We start from the raw sequence: 16090 nt of genomic DNA, 5'->3' as shown, positions 1-16090 counted from the left end.
GCTTAAAGCATCTATTAACTTGAATAAAGAAATGCATCTATTAATTGGCAGACTAAGTGCTTAAAATCTGAACAAAAATTATAAACATCAAGCTATGCAAATTGTGCCTACTGAAGGCAGTTAAAAAAAAAAAAAAAAAAAAAAATCAACCCTGATGCTGAGTGTATTAGCAGACTCCTTTAACCCCAGCACTCACTCCAGAGGTAGAGACAATCTGATCTCTGTGAACTCAGAGCCAGCCTGATCTACAGAGCAAATTCCAGCATAGCCAGAGCTACAGAGAGACCCTAACCCAAAACAAACAAACAAAAACCAAGCTAAATATTAAGTCTTAATGAATATTTTTTTTGTGTAAATTGTATCCTAGCAATAACATGCATACTTATAAACTGTATGGATTTTATTATCAATACTCTGAGCATTAAAAATTAAAATAACAAACCCTGACATGTTAGATTGCTTGTCTAATTACTCATACAGATTTTAAGTATGTTAAATCCTATTGCTGCAGAAATCAGAATTTTGCTTTGTCTGAGTCTGGGCACTGAGAACTTAACTCAGAGTCATGCCCACCCAAAGCAAGCAGTCTCCTGCTGAGCTCGAAGCTCTATCCATAGCCCAGTTATCATATCTGGAGCAATTTGATAAGCACCAGTCAGAAGTCAAGACAGTTAAGATAACCTGTCAGCTTCACTGGGTGTTATTAGAATTCTTAAACTCACTTTAATAAACACTTGAGGATCAAAAACACACACATTTCTTCTTTGGCAAAATAGAAGAATAAGTTACAGCCTCTGGAATATCACAACACATTATAGAGATACATCTTTCTTACTCCATCTATAAAACACAGACAAGCCTTAAAATATGGTTTTTGTTTGTTTTATGGTTTTTCAAGACAGGGTTTCTCTCTGTAGCTTTGGAGCTTGTCCTGGAACTCACTCTGCAGACCTGGCCTCGAACTCATCAGAGATCTGCCTGCCTCTGCCTCCCAAGTACAGCCACCATTGACCAGCAACAAGCCTTAAATTATGAAAAACAGAAGAACTGCAGAGAAAAAGTTTTATATAATAAAACTGATTTAAGAACAAATTTGGAGAAAGCTGTTCTATAAATAAAAATAGCATGCTAAAAAAAAGCAAATATAAAACAGTATTCTACATTTATTTGTTTTTGCTTTTTAAAATTTATTTTTGTGGTGGTAGGGATCAAACCCAGGGCCTCTGTATAACAGTCAGACAACTGTACTGAGCTACATGTCCAGCCCGATTTTACCACATGCCAACCTTTTCTCCAGAGCATAAACCCTGAGCATGCCCAGCACTTCCTTACCAGTTTACTGTCTACTATTAGTTTATTTCAAGATAACAAGAACATAAGAAAATAAATTTGCCAAAGGGAAATCCAAAATGCTAGTTCTAAGAAGTCTATGTCCTTGTAACACACACACACACACACACACACACACACACACACACACACACACACACGGGAAGGGGAGGGGGAGCGAGAGAGCGAGAGAGCGAGAGAGCGAGAGAGCGAGAGAGAGAGAGAGAGAGAGAGAGAGAGAGAGAGAGAGAGAGAGAGAGAGAGAGAGAGAGAGAGAGAGAGAGAGAGAGAGAGAACACAACCCCACAACCAAATCATTCTGTTTTCTGGCATTCAGAACAGATTTGGGAAACCATGTTCTGGTTTTCTCAATGAATAAAGGCTTTTCTTTGAGAGTTTTCAGAATACTGTGCTCAGAATTTTAAAGGTCCTTCACCTGTGCCTAAACTTTTAAAAGCAATATAGGAGTTCATTTTATAGAATGAGAAAGTACTCTGCCTCCAGATACAATCAATGTTATAAGCATCGATACAATACACTAATAAAGTAGAAAGAAAAAAATAGTTGGTACATAATAAAGAGCAAACTCTACTTTTCAACTTCTAGTTGCACTTTTTCAGCTTGGCTTCTTAAGTTTCGGCATTCTTGTTTTAATCTCTCCACCATGTCCTTCAGCATTTGGTTTGAATTCAGCAAGTCATTCTCTGACTGTGTCAGCGAGGTCACCTGGATCTGCAAATGACTGATTTGCTTAAAGGAAAAAAAGAGAAATAGAAAGGCACTAGGACGTCCATCAGGGTAGAGTACCCCCCTCAGAAATGGCTCTCCCCGCTGGCAGGGCCCACAGGGATGCCTGTAAGGGACATAACAAATATCAAGGGCTAGGGTCATTTCCCACTATAAGCAAAGACTTACAATACCATATACTGTACTAAAGGGCTGCAGGGTTAGGAGGAAGGCTGAGAACCACTCTCAAAAGCCTTTTATCAGCACATGGACCAAACTCAAAGACATCACTCCATCCCCAATCTACCTTCATGTGGAAGCACCTTTTCCTCACTGGCAAAAAAATTTAAACTGTTTTAAGCTATGATTAAACAGACCTCACTGGGGGAGAAATTATTTATCTACAGACTTCATAAGCCATTTTTATTTTATCAGCTAATAAACATCTTCATTTTTCTTTCACTTCAACTTCTCCTTAGCCATTCTCTGACAGACCTTTCAGAGTTGACAGAATCAAGAGACAGAAATCAAAAGGACCCACCATAAGCCTAGGATGCAGGTCAGCAGTAGAGCATACTTGTCTAGTTAATATGCACACAAGCCTGAATTTGGTCCCTTGCTGTCACCAAAATCAAAACACTACCATAAGATTCAAGAATCAATAGAAACAGGGTCTTAGCCCAAAGCCAAGGTAGGCCTCAAACTGGTGATCTTTCTGCTTCAGCCTCCCAAATGCTAGTGCTACAGACAAGTACCACCACACTCAGCAAGAAGCAAAATTCTTAGTAGAGTAAGTCAATTAAGTAGGAAATAACCCCATTATATGGCTGATAGCATAAAAGCTACGTATGGTAAGACTATACATGCCCATGCAACAATTACTAAAATACAGTGATATGGTTGTCTCAGATTTCTACTTGAGAATACACTGCTTCATGTAGAACTAACTCATTTTCATAAAACCGGGGTGGAAAACATTGACTCTAAATTACAATTTTCTAACAAGCAACCTTCAAGAAACTTAGCTCTAGATCCACAGGATGGCAGAAACTATTAGAGCAATGTGTCTCAGAGAATAAAACACTATGCCCTACCGGTTAAGGCTCCCTAACTCACATGCAGGCAATGGCAGCTGGCATTCAAGCTTTGTTCTCTCCTAATTAGGGCCCCAGAACTGCATGAGTAAGGCAGTATCAGCTGATGTGCAAAAATTCTAAAAGGAATCCTTACTGCTCATAACCCAAGAGAATAGAAATACCTCAAACCAAAAGAAAAAATTCAAAACAAACATCTTGTGTATTTTACCTACCATCATATAATATTCCCTTTAATTAAAATATTAATCTCTTCCCATAAATATAATTCTTAAAATTTATCCAGATATAGCAAGAAAACAAAAAAAAATCCCATTAATACATTACAGACTATAAATTTACATGCATAACTTAAACCTGGATATTGCTAATTAATTTTAAAATTGAGAATGAAAAATATTGTCATTTTAACAATAATTTAAAAAATTTGTCACAGGCCATAACATACTACTATATTAAGAAAAACAGCAAAAGTAAAACAAGTCTACTAAATTAAAGCAGAAAAATTGAAACATTTTATCTTTATATAACAGCTTCATCAGTATATTGTCAATTATGTTGATCAGACAACAAAGTACTGATTATGGTTAATTACAATAACTACATAAAACAGACTTAAAAGAAAAATAAAAGTAAAATGTGTGTTATAACCACACCTGTTTCAGTTCAGAATTTTCAAGTTTTTCTTTCTCTGCTTTCTCTGTATTCACAATTTGTTGTTGAAGTTTTAACCTAAAAAACAAAACCAAAAAAAAAAAAAAAGGTTATGAATCCATAATTCATTTATTTCACCGAACTGGGTAATCATTCTAGTGAACAGTTGTTCAACAACAGATATACACTATATCCAAAGCCTAACTATTTAGACGCTCTGCAGCTACATTATGTCCACATAAAGCAATATGAATCACTTCTTTAGTAACAAGAACCGTGGGAGAGTATCTATTACTGAACTACATGGGGACACTGAGGCAATGATTTCAATAAACACAGGGCTGCCAGAGCAACCTGGCCTTCAGTGGAGTTCAGACTGTGTGCTGACTGCATCAGACACTAGTTTAGTAGCCACCCCTGAACTATACAGCTTACAGGTGCTGCGAACTGCCACTCTGCTTTCTATTTGCAGGGTTACAATCTAAAAGACTAGCTAGCACAGACCTTTCACCTCTGCACAGATCACCCTGTACCCTAAACAGTACCTCATAACCTTTCATCCCTGAGCTAAATGGTCAACTGAGGAGAATACAATTTGCATGGCCAGCCACAGCTTTGGTGATACCAACTAATCTATAGGAAAATATGCTAATTAAATTTGGCAGAATGGGATCCTCAAATTTCTCCTTTTGGTGGCGCACGCCTTTAATCCCAGCATTCGGAGGCAGAGGCAGGCAGATCTCTGTGAGTTTGAGGCCAGCCTGGTCTACAGAGCAAGTTCCAGGACAGGTTCCAAAGCTACACATATGGAGAAAACCTGTCTCAAAAAAAAATCAGGTGGTGGTGGCGCGCGCGCACACACACACACACATACACACATACACACACACACACACATTTTTTAAACTACAGAAAGCCTTTAGATTAATGTTTAAAATATTCTTTTAAGTGACTGAAAAGGCAGCTCAGTGGTTAAGAGCAGCACACGCTGCTCTTGCAGACAACCTGGGTTTGGCTCATGGAACCCACATGTTGCTTTACAACCATCTATGTAACTCTAGCTTTAAGAGGTCTAATGCCCTCCTCTGGCCTTGGAAGGGACCAGGCACATACAATGCAACTAAAACAGTCATACACAAAAAAGAAAACTTAGCTCATTAAATTCTTCAAATTCTTAACCTCAAATACAAATCAACCGGAACATGCTTCTATCTTGGCATGATTAGCATGCCCTACTTGCCGAGTTAGAATGTGCTTAATGGGGTTACAACACTCTCAGAGAGCACAGAACTGTGCTTTTGACACAGTTAAGATTTCAATGAATATTTGTTTACTGACTGACTAACCTGTAAAACCTGAATTTGATTTTGGATGTCCATGACAAATAAAAAAACTGTCCAGCCACTTTACTGCTTTTTAGACGTTTACACGTAAATGCCAGAAACAACAGTTCTGGACTGTTGTTTGGGTGTCACAACCCCTGTGGGGTCACATATCAGATAACCTACATATCAGATATTTACATTAGAATTCATAACAGTAGCAAAATTACAATTACGAAGTAGCAGTTTTAAGGTTGAGGACCATAGTAATAGGGGGAACTGTATTAAAGAGCCACTGCAATTCTAAACAGAAGTCAGCCATGCATTAGGAAAGGTTGAGAGCCACTGCAATTCTAAACAAAAGTCAGCCATGCTTCTCGTGTCTCTCAGTATGGCACAATCTTCCTTCATAATTCCCGCTGTATTTTAGCTCCTTAAATCAGCTTACATTTGAGCATGTTTACATGGGAGGGTGGGAACAGAGTGGGAGATGGCTCTCACCTTCCACCAAATGGATTCCAGGGACTGAACTCAGGCCATTGGGCATGGTGGCAAGCACTGTTTACCGAGTCACCTCACTGTGCCTACTCTCTCAATACCATGTTAATGCGCTTCATTAAATGTTTACATTCTTTTCTTGGGATTTTCATGTAGTCCATCTTGACCTCCAACTTACTATGCAATCCTAGCTGACAGGAGAGGACTATAAACTTCTGATCCTCCTGTCTCTACCTCCCTTAGTGCTGGGATTGCAGGCACCGTTACACCTGGCTTGAGGAACTGCTAGACAATCTAACCATGGTTTCATGCAGGCTAGAAAGCACTCAACTGTTCTACATCCCCAGACCCTCTTCCATGAATGTTTAACAGTGTTAGTCCTTGATCACTGAGCTAACGATTCTTTCTACAAAAGTGTGATGATGAAACCCTAAGAGTTCAGAATGTTGTGGTATGCTATAGTCAGAGATAGAAAAGTTAGGCTCTAAATATATCTTACTGGGGTCAAGCATTTGGATAGACTTTGTCAATCAGTAAGAAAGTCCCTAAAGTCAAGGCTGAGGAATGACTATTAAACGAATGACACAAATATGAATAAAAACAATGGTGCCTTACAAAGAGAAGCTGAAGGCAAAGAAACCAATGTTAAAGAATATCTTAGTAAGACATGAAACAAATAACACTATCACTACAGAGTAGACTCTCCTTCAGCTCACATCACTGAATCAGTACAAGCTGACAGTCTAAAACTGGAGACGATTTTCCCCAGGAGAAAAATTGTTCATGTTTGAAGATAACTAATTTAAGATTCAAGAAGGTAACAGATATTAACATAAAAATTAATTTGTAAGTATTATGAGGGTTTAAGAACATCAGTGGTTTTAAATTAATGTAACAAAAGCAACTGAGAAAAGTAGATACTGTTTCAAAAGAGTATTGAATACAATGTGTATGTCTCATGATTATTATAGATCTTGAATATTTATGGTGTGTTCCAAGTCAAAAATACAAAATAAGTGAAGTTAAATTTTATTAAGGGATTAGTAAAGGCCATGTGTCTCAGAGAATAAAACACTGTGCCCTAGCGGTTAAGGCTCCCTAACTCACATGCAGGCAATGGCAGCTGGCATTCAGGCTTTGTTCTCTCCTAATTAGGGCCCCAGAACTGCATGAGTAAGGCAGTATCCACTGGTAAGAGATTAGTGAAAGTGAAAGGTAAGTTGGAGAATGATAAACTATAATTATTTTAAAACTTTAAATATAATCATGGAAGTAGAAAAAGGATGTAGGACAGAGGATCCAGTTATGACAGAGAATTCAGCTGTAGGAAAGCTTAAATGGAAATTATGGAGTAACATTAGGATGGAGCTGCTTTAAATACCTTTCACTGTGAAACCTAGGCCAGAGTCTAGGTTCTCTGCACCATGGCATCAAGCAGCTGATGTGCCATTTAAACACCCAACATATTTACTGAGTTATCAAATGTAAATGCTGAGCTTAGTTCTAACTGTTGTGGAAACATGAAAAATACAGACAGAGGCCCCACTCTTAACAGTCCAATGCTCTATCTGATAAGATGCTATCTGGTGATGGAAATTATCACCTCAGAGTTTCAGTTTGAAGAAGCATGTTGCTACTGAACACTTTTGACAGTGTGACTGAGGAATTGAAATTTTAATTTAACTTAACCTCAGATTTAAATAGTTACCATATTCTGAGGCAAAGGATATTTCTTGCCTCCATATAATGTCAATGTCCATTACCAAGGGAAAGCAGATTAATGTGACAAGCAAGGGCAGCAGTTCAGGGTTCCTCTATTATCAGAGATTCCTAGAACAAATCCCTTCAGGACAGTGGCTCAAGACCAACTTTCTGAAAGCAAGTGTCTGTCACTTAAGCACTGAAAACTGGCTGGCCGTTGTTCACCAAAAGGAACTTCCTTGAACGGGTATGTTATGAGGCCACTGAATCAAAGCATGACTAGAGAATTGTGATAGGGTAACTGACAGACATCAGGCAAACACGTGCAACAGGAATCGCTGAGCCCTTCAAAAGCTACCCAAGCCTTCACCTCTGCCACTTACTCGGCAGTCCAAATTGTAAAGGAACTGGTTTAGATGTCCAACTCTAAGTCTAGAGCTTCCTAAGAAGATAGCACACAACAAACAGTTCTTCAAGCATAAATGGAAAACAGGCTGTATTACATGATTTTTTTAAAAGTGTCAATATTCACCTCTGGGCAGCCAAGTAAACAAGCAAACCTAAAGCAATGATGTAAAAATGGAGACAACTTTAAGTTATGCAAAAGATAAATAACTTGGGCTGGAGAGATGGCTCAGAGGTTAAGAGCACTGTCTGCTCTTCCAAAGGACCTTAGTTCAGTTCCTTACAACCACATAATAGCTCACAACCATCTATAATGAGGTCTGGTGCCCAATTCTGGCATGCAGGTGCATATGTAGACAGAGCACTGTATATGTAATAAAAATAAATACATTTAAAAAATAAATTACTTTAAAAGATATCACTATAGCCTATATCTTATGTTTAAGCCTCCTCCCTTGGACAGTTACTGCTTTAGTTTCTTCTCTTCACCTCGGATCTAGCCAGGGTGCCTCATTCCCCTTGACACACTGACAGGCCCAGAGATGAACGTTTGAACCAAACCCAAACCACTTCTAGATTTTTCTAACCAGAGCTGATAAGGAACTGTTTTCCTTTTGTTTTGACATATAATACTTGCCTCATTAGAGAAAACAGTAGAAAATAAGCCAAGGAGAAAGAGAAGAGGAGGAGTAAGAAAAAGACAGAAGGAAATAACGTATCTGTTCATAGTTGAGTTGTTGATCCAGGGTTCCCAAAACAAAACAACCCCCCCAAAAAAACAAAACAAAAAGCAGTGCAAACCCTGTCCTTTCTACTGTTTGTCAGCTAACAAAATCTCTCTATTTTCTTGGAAATGTTTGTGTTAGCCCACTGCTGTGAGGGACAGTTGACTCATTTCACCTTCACAGGGTTAAATTTACAGTAACTTTATAAACTGCACTTGGGACCACAGCCTTCCAAAATACAAAGTGTGTGTGTGGGCGTGTGTGTGCATGCGTATGTGGGGGCAATTGTGTGTACATGCGTGTGTGTGGGCATGTGGGGGGTCATGTGTGTGGGCATGTGGGGGGCCGTGTATGTGTGTGGGCGTGTGTGTGGGCATGTGGGGGAGTGTGTGGGGGGCATATGAGGGGAAGTGTGTGTGTGTGTGTGGCGGGGGGATGGCATGCATATGCACATGCACATTCAAGCACACATATATACACATTTGTCTATACAGGCACATGTGGAGTCCAGACACGGACACGAGGATGTCTTCTTCACTTGCTTCTCCACCCCACTCACTGAACGTAAGCCTGCTGCTCTCCCTACACTGACTGCGCAGCCAGTCCCCGGAACCACGGGGCTTTGCTCTCTCTCCAGTGCTGCATCACAGGTGTGCAGGCCATGCTTGGCTTTGAAATGTGGGTGCTGGGATCCAAACTCAAGACCTCAGGCTTGTGCAGCAAGCCCATTGCCCAGTGAACCATGGCTCCTGGCATAATGGAACACTCTAAAAATACGAGTCTTTGCACTGTGACAGATAAGTGGTGAACAATCACTTTAATGAAAACAAAACACTAATATATAATAACTTAAAGCACCTCTAAAGTATACATTAATGCCTATTATCAGCTATTTATCATATAGTGTAACTTTTAACTAATGGACTTTTTTCAATATCATTTACACTTTTTTTCTGTCAGGATCCATTTTTTTTTTTTTTTTTTAAGCCCAAATCATCTCATCTCTGACCTACCACAGATTCTACTACATAGAAGCTACAATATAGTTATTTTAGTAAAAAATGAACACAATTAGTTGATAAAAGAGTAACTAAGAAGTGACATCACAATTATGTAACATTCCAAAGAGGTAAAATTATTCAATCTTGAGAAGTATTCCTTGTGTCAGATTGTATATGGGTATGGTGTCCTTATTTTATGCCAATTTTGAGACAGTCAGTCTGAGGCCTAGGCAAAGGCCAGAGTCTGCCTGTAAAGGTAAATGCTGGCTGGAGAGATGGCTAAGTGGTTAAGAGCATTTGTGTCTCTTGCAGAGGACCCACATCTGAGTCTCAGCGCCCGTATAGTGGCTCACAAACACCTGTAACTCCAGTTCTAAAGCATATAACACCACCTTCAGAGCTGAGGGCACCAGGCACATTCATGGTACACAGGGAAACACTCATATATGTATATTTGTATGTATACATACACACACACACGTATGTATCCATACTAATATATGTGACATTAATATACTAAAATATGTAAGCTACAAATATATTAACATAATATTCATTAGTTAACATTATTAATAATTACTATTGTATTAACACAATCACAATATTAATTACTAATGTTAATTAATTAATACTATAATAAACTTTAATTACAAGTGAATGTCTCTTTAAAGTTCACACCCTGGGGTGTTTCACTTTCCTTACCTTAGTACTGGCCTTGACATATTAGATCACAAATGAAATATTAATGTGTTGCATAATCACAATGCAGTGAAACTGAATAGCAACAATAAAACAATAAAGCAGAGGCAAGAAGAGGAAGGATATCCTTTCCTACTCAAAAATTAAAACAATCTCAAGTGGGCAGTGGTGGCGCACGCCTTTAATGCCAGCACTCGGGAGGCAGAGGCAAGTGAATCTCTGTGAGTTCGAGCCCAGCCTGGTCTACAGATTGAGTTCCAGGACAGCCAGGGCTATTACACAGAGAAACCCTGTCTCAAAAACAACGACGACGACAAAAAATTTAAAAATCTCATAAGGCATAGAGTTCAAGGTCAATTAAGTCAACTATTTCAACTGCACCAGTGAATAATCAGAGCCCTGAAGAACAGCACCGCTTGTAATAGTACCAGAGATTTAGGACTGGCAAAAGATAAAGGAGTGACGAGACACGCCAAGCTGCAAGGGTTAGCATTATTACATTAACCTGTAGTCAACACAATTCCAATCACAGTCTTAAGCAGTTTCTCATATTTAATTTGACTCTATTTCATGTGTATGTGCTATAGAAAGTCTGTTCTCTCTAAGCCAGTGGGTCCTCACCCACTAAGCCAGTGACCCCACCCATACAGTGATTTTGTTGCTACTTCATGACTATGACTTCACTAATGTTATGAGTCATAATGTAAATATTTTAGGATACAGGTTTGTCAAGGGGGGCATGACCCAAAGATCGACATCCATTGTCTACGCTAAATTAATGCAGCTGATTTAAGGAAGCTATGGAGTCGGAAATAGCAAGAATATGTCTCCTCACTTGGACAGCAAGCACATTAACAGGACCAGTCTAATTATTTGGAAATCTAAAGCCTTCTGAAGAGTTGTAACTTTCAGAGGAAGGTTCTAACTGTAAATAAGTTCATTATATTGTACCTCTTCCAACAGAAGCAGCCAAAGTCTCAAAGTCTCAGGTAGCTCTAGAATATAGTCTAGAAACCAGAGTGGTAAATGCTACCTGTCCCCCACATATGGGAAGCGTGTACCTTGGTTACTGACTGCTGCTGTGCAAAGAAATAGGTGGTTACTGTTCCTTTTCTGGGTAAAATCACCTTGTTACTCCAAAAACCAACGCCTGCCCTTTCATGTCTTCCCTTGACAGATACATTCAGAAGCTGACGTAGAGCGAGGGTTTGTGAGGTACGTCTATAATCCTAGAACTCGGGAGGCTGAAGCAAGAGGATCACGATTCACATTTTATCTGCAAGGAAAGCAGATCAAGGCCCGGGAGAAGGCTCAGAAGGTAAGAGTCAGCACCCACGTGGCAGCTCACAGCAGCTGTAACTCCAGTTCCCTAAAGCCCTCTTCTGACATCCACGTGCACCAGGAACACATGAACAGACACATACGCAGACAAAAACACAAAATAAAAACAAACCTTAAAAAAATTTAAAAGGCCAGAAAGCAGTGGGTGGATATATTTAATGTATTAAAGAAAAAACAGTTTAGCTAAAAATCTTGTATCCAGCAAAAACAATTCTTTAGATGTTTATTTAAAACTTTTATAATAAAGTTCATTTTAAAAATTTTTTGAAGGTGAAAGAAAATTCCAGATAAGAGTGAGGAAGCTGGTAGTCACAGGACCTATGGAGAAGAAATGCTCAAATGTGGCCAACTAGGTAAAAGGACAGCATATTAGATATTAACTCAACCCCACAGGGAAAGAAGAGTGACAGTAATAAAGAGTAAGAGTAGGAGCGTGTGAAATTATGAAAACCCGTATTTGTGGTTGTGAGCCAAGCTTTTAACAGCCGAGCCACCTGCTCCAGCCCTATAAAAACTATTATTGTAACTAATTTGTAACTTACTTATTAATGGCTTAAGAGACTAATGTATTTTAAAATTAGTTTTTAAAAAAAATCTAGTATTATTTGAACCTTAGATTATAATTCTACAGTTTTAATTAAGAAACTGAATCACTGGAAAAAATGTATCATGTTTGGGGACATATGGTGCATAGATATGTAACTTTGTGACATCAACAACAGAAAACGGTGTGGATAAAAATGAAAAGAAAAGCAGAGTTTGTGTATGTCTTTGCAATTAGGCTTATATAAATTCACACAAAAGTATTAGAAGCATCGAGATATGAATGTTAATCCCTTGATAATCACAGCTATAAAATACACAATTAAAAGAAAATAAAGAATTTAAACATTCTTCCTACCAAAAGAGCAGAGTAAAAGAAATCAGACAAGCAAAAAAACTAAACACAGAGAGGACAGTATTGAAGGGAACAAGAGGGAAAAATAAAATTTAAAGACAGCAAATTGCAAAATAACCAGTCTTTCTTTGATCAGCAATTACTTATTATGAATGTAAACATATTAAATGTGCCAATCAAAAGACAGCCAATAACAGACTGAATAAACAATGAGATTCAACTAAGCATTCAGTATAAATCTGAAGTACAAATAAACTGAAAAGGAAAACAAATCGCATGTGGACAGTAAACAGAAAAGAGGCATGACAAATACAAATATACCAACACTGAACAAAACAGATTGAACTTTATAAAGTTACAATAGACAAGAAGGATATTATAAAATGAAAAGGTCGATACACTAAGAATATATAACAATTACAAACAGTTGGCTATGTACTGGACCATCAAAACACAGAAAGCTGGGCTAAGAAGGGTTAAGTACTTGCTCTAAAAGCACGAGGGCTTGAATTTAGACCCCCCCCTCCCACACCTATGCAAAGAGCAGAGTAAATGGCGGCACACTTCTGCAACTCCAGCGCTGGGAGGCAAAGAAAGGAGGGTCCTGGAGCTCATTAAACACTAAGCTCTAAGTTCATCGAGACCCTCATCTTAAAAACATATGATTGACAGCAACAGAAGAAGATACCCAATGTCAAGTTGTGATCACCCACGTGTGCAAAGCCCCATAGAATTAAAGGGAACACTTCCAAAATCGCAGAGATTTCAATATTCTATTTTCAACATGCAAAGAAAAGGCAATTTAGTGAAAGGAACTAAATGCAAGGCATTCCTAGTACTAAGAGACAACCCCAGACTGAGATCTGGCATCCCGAACCATTCCTATGCCACTCTCCAATGGAAAGAAACCAAAGCACCTTAGAGAAATGGCAAACTACAGACCGGTTCAAGGAGAGCCGATACAAAGCCTAGCACAGCAGTTCCCAACCTGTGGATCTCAGCCTCTTTCACAGGGGTTGCCCAAGACCATCAGAAACACAGACATTTACGTTAAGATTCATGACAGTAGCGAAATTACAGTTACAAAGCAGCAACAAACGGAATTAAAGGTTGAAAACCACAGTCCTGATGCTATGATTCCTATAATGAAAGGAAATGGGGAAATCCTCAGTAAGTGGCTCGAGCATCTAATAATCAAATCTGAGACAGTTTACACATACAAGTATAGAGCAACTCATAGAATAAACTAAGAATTTACTAGTCTACAGAGGTTAAAATGATATTTACAAGAGGGAAGACTCTTCAGAATTCCAAATAATGGATGCAGAAGAAACTATGAAAATACATAAGAAAATCACAACTGGAAAACATGAGTAACAACTGCAAAGACAAGAATGGTGAATGGTGCCAAAGTTAGTAGAGTGCTTAGTGAGTATTTACGTAGTCTCAAACTATGCTTACAGGGGCCTAAGCTTATTTATATAAAACTTTATAGTGGACTAAAGATAAGAAACAAGTGAAATGGTAAAATCTGAATCAAGTGACTAGTTTTGATTAACTGATTTACTGAAATGCTAACTTCCGCTGGATCAGCATTACACGGTTAGGACATCCTTTAGCATATGCTTGGGATGAAAGGTATCGAGTTTTCTGTGCTGCTTTTACTCCACCATGGGGGCCCACCCCCCAAAGTATCTTAAAAATTAACCTGACAGTCTGAAGCTCCCTTCGGGCCGCCTCTTCCGCCATCTGTGAAGCCCGCAGTTTCTCTTCACACTGGTCCTTTTCAGACTGCCTCCAGACATCGTGTTCCACTTTCATTTTCTCTAAGTCTGATAATCTGTTCTCAAGTTCTAGCCTAAAACAACAGATGATAATTATGTTACAAGAACTACAATAAAGATGATCTGAGCGTACAATGTTTTCACCAAGAAATGTAAACAAACTAAGGTACCGAGGACTTACTTTTCATCCTGTAATGCTATGAGTTTTTGATAACCTTCTTCCTTGGCAGCTTGCACTTTACGTATTAATTCCCGGTCTTTTTCCACCAGAAGCATTTTGTGGTGTTCAATGGTTGACTTGAGAATTTCATTGTCTGACTGCAATCCTAAGTATATTTTTAGAAGAAAAACAGACTATATTCAGTATTAACATGAACGTTTACAATTAACAAGCATCTGAAACCCAGTAAGACAAAAGGATACACGGGGTCTTTTGGAGATACCCTGAAAGGTCCTCACAGAGCATCAGCTCAGTGTTTTAGAAAAATAACAGTGAAACAAATGGGGCAGAATTTTTGTTGTCACTTTTTAAAGACGTATATACATAAATTTTCAAAACGTACACTTATGCTTTAGAGGCTTGGGAGGTAGAGATCGGCTTAGATGAATACCCAGAGAGGCTTATTTACTTGACTTCTTACAGGGGTTCTGGAGCCCCAAGATAGTATCGTAAACAAAATGGTAACAGTATATTAAAAATAAACCAACAAGAATAAAAAACTGAAGCCTTCAAAAAGAAACTTAGGACTCTAGCAAATATGCTACATTTCTAACAAAAATATAAGCAATAAGAAAAGTTTCAAGCTTATTGAAAGAATTCTCAAATCTTGTGATGTTTTAGAGATGACTAACTATAGCAAACTTATATTTAACCTTTAAAAATATAATAGACCAATAGATCCCAAACTTAACACTAAAAAAAAATTTACTCTCAACTCTGATAATATATAGAAGTAGTCAAAACAATCGTTAATAAAAATAAACTCTACTTGAAAGAAGCACGTCAACTCAAGCACAGTTATATCCCCAGGACAGATTGTTGGAAGTAATTAACAAAGAAACTTAGCCTTTGAGAAATCTTGATACATTTTAAGGCTAAAATGGAGCTTAAAAATAAGAATATAGAACAAGGGTTCAATAACTGGCCTATGATTTATAGCAAAAAACAAAGAAAGGATTATGATTGGAATCTTCCTTCTTACATTAGCCTAATAACCAGATGATTTATAAGCATTTAAAATTATAAGTACATGAAGGACAAGCTCACATTTTCAATGTTTCTTTTAATTCACACAGTAATCAAGAACTATTATATAAACAGATAGTTCATTAAAAAAAGATCACAGACTGAACAAAACATTCAATATGATAAAAACAGTCCCCATGTACTCTCACATTAAAATTCTTTTAAGACCGAGAACCTGGAAAAGAGCTCGGGTTGCTTTGCTTTAATCATCTGAATTTAGACTGAAAATAACGGAGAAAAGCATGGGAGGGCACATTACCGTCCAGGTCAGTTTGAATCTTACTCCTTTCTCTTTCTAGCTCACTCTTAGCTCTTGCTGCCTCCAGTTTGACGTCCGTTATTTCTAGCTTGTTTGAATGTTTGAGCTCTTTCACCTGTTGGTCATTAGAAATTGAAATTATTACTTACTGGGTCACGTTCTTATCATGCATTACACACACCTAAGAGCACAGACAGAAATAAGGAAATAATCTGGTTGTACAGGGTATAAGTTCCTTCCAAGAAAGTACCCAAGGCCAAGAACAGCACAGGAACCCCAGAGATACCAAACAAAAGTCATCTTTTCCTAATGGAAGTAGGGCATTATTTACAAGTCACCAGTGCTGAATCTTGCCTGGAGAATCTTAACTGCACATAACTACATCCACTGACAATTCAGAAAACTGGG

At 38.2% G+C, this 16090-nt stretch overlaps 1 protein-coding gene across 1 annotated transcript in view; it reads right to left on the bottom strand.

Annotated features, from left to right (window-relative positions):
- Cep83 (centrosomal protein 83) overlaps positions 1-16090 on the bottom strand; it is a 90848-nt gene that overhangs the window by 17789 nt on the left and 56969 nt on the right. The window contains exons 8-12 of the mRNA XM_051206286.1: positions 15683-15797; positions 14359-14503; positions 14102-14251; positions 3806-3881; positions 1922-2079 (exon numbers count right to left, since the gene is read on the bottom strand). Coding sequence (XP_051062243.1) covers positions 1922-2079; positions 3806-3881; positions 14102-14251; positions 14359-14503; positions 15683-15797 — 644 coding nt within the window. The remainder of the gene's footprint in view (positions 1-1921; positions 2080-3805; positions 3882-14101; positions 14252-14358; positions 14504-15682; positions 15798-16090) is intronic.

Source organism: Phodopus roborovskii, unplaced genomic scaffold (assembly GCF_943737965.1).
Source record: "Phodopus roborovskii unplaced genomic scaffold, PHOROB, whole genome shotgun sequence".
Lineage (NCBI taxonomy): Eukaryota > Metazoa > Chordata > Mammalia > Rodentia > Cricetidae > Phodopus > Phodopus roborovskii.
This window is presented reverse-complemented; position numbering and strand designations above follow the sequence as displayed.